This window comes from Ceratina calcarata, unplaced genomic scaffold (genome assembly GCF_001652005.2).
Source record: "Ceratina calcarata isolate Rehan_Ccalc_2016 unplaced genomic scaffold, ASM165200v1 scaffold294.2, whole genome shotgun sequence".
NCBI lineage: Eukaryota > Metazoa > Arthropoda > Insecta > Hymenoptera > Apidae > Ceratina > Ceratina calcarata.
The window spans coordinates 301,773-305,774 of record NW_017151812.1 but is presented as its reverse complement, the minus strand read 5'-3'; the positions used below and the strand labels follow the sequence as shown (position 1 = coordinate 305,774).

At 39.5% G+C, this 4,002-nt stretch overlaps 1 protein-coding gene across 2 annotated transcripts; it reads right to left on the bottom strand.

The window, feature by feature from the left end:
• Nucleotides 1-215: 215 nt before the first annotated feature.
• LOC108623938 (uncharacterized) lies at nt 216-2,839 on the bottom strand. Of its 2 annotated transcripts, none has more exons than XM_026812709.1 (2): nt 501-2,839; nt 216-383 (listed from the first exon to the last, which is right to left on the bottom strand). In XM_026812709.1, exons 1-2 carry the CDS (start codon nt 768-770, stop codon nt 237-239), a joined length of 417 nt encoding a protein of 138 aa, XP_026668510.1. In that variant the 5' UTR covers nt 771-2,839; the 3' UTR covers nt 216-236. The 2 variants fall into 2 exon arrangements, with proteins under 2 accessions (XP_026668510.1, XP_017878324.1); XM_018022835.2 differs by having other exon boundaries at nt 241-318; nt 501-2,837.
• Nucleotides 2,840-4,002: the final 1,163 nt, after the last annotated feature.

Genomic DNA, 4,002 nt, shown 5'->3' with positions numbered 1-4,002 from the left:
GCGAAGAGATTAATTATTTCTAAGAGCACGTGTAACTAAATGTCAAACAATTTAATCTTTTTTCATAATCGAAAGATTAAATTTTCTATGTAATATAAAAGAAGAAAATTTTATTTAGATATAAGAATTGCATTTTTCAAATTGACATTAAAAATGTTTTATTTGGCTTAAACATTCACAATTTAGTTATCATTCACACTCGACTAATTTTCGGATCGTCGATATTTGTTAAGTACTCACCTCTCCTTATGAATATTTCCATGCATGACGTCTTCGTGGGTCCCTTCGATCGTGACGAATATCATCGCGCCCCCGATACTATACAAAAGCACGACAACAAATAAGAAAATGTGCGTGAACCACCGTTTGCTCCAGGAACTGACCTGTGCAGAAATTCGTAATACCGATATCAATGAAAACTCAATCCCTACACAAAGATATAAACACAGGCACGTAAAAAGAAGGCTTCATTATATGTATTATATATATAATATATACACCTTCTCATAAAGCCAGAAAGCGCTCTTCTCGCCGACGCTTAACCCGGATTTCGTGAAATCCTTAATGCCTTTGAACTGGCTGAAGACGAACTCGCTGGCCTTATTCGAATAAAGCATCTGCGGCTGGCCAGAAACAGGAGTCATGGGTGTCTGACCGTACGGGGTTGACACGTATGCCATACCGGGTTGCGGGTAAAACTGCCCCGGTAGCGGAATTTGAATCTTCGGCCTCGGGGGTGGCCCCTTCCGCGAGCCTGGCGAACTGGACATCTTCGTAGAAAATTTCCGATCCTCAGACTTTAACTTGAATTACTTCTAATCACGACGTATCAAGTTTGACGATTTTTAAAATCACTCATCACTCCGCATTGTCTTTTTAAATTTCGGCTAGCACATTGTTTTACTTTAAATATCACTTGATTATATGATCGAACAAGCTATTTACTTATTTAGGAGACTATTTTGTTTTTCGTATCATGGATTTCATCCGTTCATTTATGATGCATGTTCGAAGAGAACGGTTGGCAGGTTTCAACCGAATTTCTGCGCGCAATTTATCACTGGGATCGAGTAGTCTAGCAATCAGTCACGCCTCGCGAATTTATAACCGGGCGTATTCGAAGATGCTCGAATTCTACCAGGAACGCCTCTTAATTTGTCTGATAATCCAAGCACAAGCACCGTAGTCATCTGATAAATTACTAAGGAATATAATTCGAGAGTGTGTCGCGACTATAAAGTCCAGCAAGATAACGAAATTCTCTTGATCTCAGCAATCGCATTCCTTGGAAAAAATTTGGCAAAAGTTCACTTTCTAGTTTCAATATTTCCAGGGTTGAAAAAGTCAAATGGTACTTCAAAAGTTGCCGAGAGAGAGAGGGGAAAATCTATAAGATCAGCAATTTTTGAAAAGAAGCCACGTGCCCAGAATTGATCTTGACCGTATTCTTCCTTTCGGATCTTGAACCACGTTTCTGTAGTTTTCAATTTCGTGCATGCCTAAAATTATTCGGTCGACCTGCCGTGGATCAACGACCCCGCGTGCATCTCAGAAATAAATAGACCGACTGTCCACGTATATGATGACAAATTTAGGCAGTGGATGTTCAAATAACATTTGTGCTTTTTATTTGAGCAAGTGATATAAACAGGTTGCTGAAAACTACTTAAGAGACTAAGAAAGTTAGTTGAACGAGAGTTCGAGGAGAATCCTTTAATAAAAGAACAGCATAGAAATGTGGGAAACACTTTTGATGAAGCCGGAAAGTTATTTCATTGAAATCTTTTCTTCAATAACGAAACCGCACGTTTAATGAATACTGGACAAGCGTTTCTGTTTCACTTAATAATGAAACGCGACACTTTATCAGCGACTTTTCTTCTTATTTCTCCCTCTGCCCCGTGCGGGAAGTTTTCCGAAATCGATGCGGGGTTCAGTTCGCAGCCTCCTCAAACAAGAGTATAAAAAGTCCGTCGTTCAATTAACCGCGTTACTGATTAAATCTTTAAACCGTTATTACACCGGAACGATCCAAAATTAGCAGAAATTTGCAATTCATTGCGAGCATCTGCGGTTTAATTAATTTTAGGAGACTATAACTATTGATAACGTTCACTCGGCTAATCCTGCGAGTTATCATCGACCAAACTACAACAATCATCTCTTTCCATCTTCTCCTGACAGAAAAGTCCTTCGATAAGAAATACCTCTTCGTCCACCCTTGAATTTCCAATCGATTTCGTCCCTTCGTTTCTCGCTGGCCGAAGGAGTCACGAGATTTGTTCGTCATTTGATTCGAACCGCGTACCGTATCACGTTACTCTTGATCTCAGTTAGCCTGATACGCATCATTTGTATCAAGGACAGCTAATCCTTGATGCGAAACGATCAACCCTACTCCTGGGAGCGATTGAAACAAAGTTGGCAAGTTCACGGCTCATCGATACTGCACCAGGAGCTAACACAATTTACATGGCATTTCAAGTCAAAAAGCAATTTAAAATGAAACCACCTTCAAATTATTTCTTTTTCAGTCACGAATCCCTTGTTAATGCTGTTTAATTTCATCCTGGCTTGTTACATCGAATCGTACGCTTGATCAATTTTCTTTTTAATCAACGTGTAAATAAATTGTTGGCGAGTAATCACAACGTTCACTTTTATCATCGCGCACTGTCCGTCTTTTTCAGCGATTGTCTCCACTTGTGTCAGGGGCAGACTTGGGGGTGGCGTCGTACACGACTTTCGGATACCTCTGACGGCGGCGTCGCGACGCCAACTGAACTCAGTGAGACTGGTCTGGTGCTGAACGTCGAGTCGTTTTGAAACAGGCGCTACGGTTTACAGGGGCGTACTAGCGCCGCTTAAAAATTCTTTTTTATCGTCCTCTATAAAGAAGTCAATATAGATCAGTGCACAACAGTAAATCATATCCGATATGTTGTATACCATAATTTTTTTAAATGATTTCTTCCGTCCAATTCTTACAATCGAATCGAAGCTTTCTAACAAATTCAATTACTTAGTTTCTGTCCCAGTTGAACTTTTCTACTAAAAAATTCTATTCAATGTATCTTGTCCCAAAAGCAAGAACTTCTCTTTGTTTGGAGTAGTGTTTCGCGTTAAGCGACGTCGAACTAGGTGACCTATATCAATTACGTGCATCCGAGGGAACTCTTAAAATCGCATCAGAATAAAAACGCGCAGAACAATCGATCTGGTTATACAATGTATTTGAAAATATATGTTAAAATCGGTTCGCTGTTATTTTTGAAACTAGTTCGTTCCGAGAAGAATTTGATTATTCATAGAGGAGTCTATTCCTGAAAATTCATTTCGCTCGCCAGCAGTCAATGGTTGTTCCACTGACAGTACGCAAGAAAGATGATGACACGCGCATTTCGCAATATTCCCCAAGACACTGTTAATAGATGGCCAGAGCCTAACTCTCCCACGCAATTCTTGATATTTAGACAAGCTAAGAGAAGATCAAGAAAACACGTATTTGCTAATATACACAACTTAACACGGATAGCAAGAATAATTTTGTTGAACAAAATTGGACTCAGTGATGACCTGCTGCACGCATTTCGCTTCGCAACGCATGTTGTTTTTCAACTTATTTTGCACACGCAAAAGTTGATTCTTCTTGCAGCCAACCGTACCAGAATATCGATTCATGCCCGGAACGAGCTTTCTGCGTTTAATGATTTGGGACAGGAAACTACAGAACGCTTTGAAACATAAAATAGCAAAACTTCAATATAACAACCTTTGGCATAGCTTTGACCGACGACGTGCCGTTGACAGTACAAGGTGAAAGTTTTCTGGACTACGGGGACCCGTATCAAAAAAGACCAAACCGCAAGCACAAGCGAACGACGTTAGTTATATTTAGATAAAGAAGACTAAAAGAATACTGTAGCTCGAGACGATAAAAATTGTCGTACAAAATAACCGTTCTAAAAAAATCGAGAAAAATATAAAAGATTATAATTATCC

Bases quoted from the DNA above. Each gene is read 5' to 3' on its own strand.
- LOC108623938 (XM_026812709.1), bottom strand. From the start codon at position 770: ATGTCCAGTTCGCCAGGCTCGCGGAAGGGGCCACCCCCGAGGCCGAAG. The intron at 384-500 runs GTGTATATATTA...ATTTCTGCACAG, and splicing joins CTTTCTGGCTTTATGAGAAG to GTCAGTTCCTGGAGCAAACG.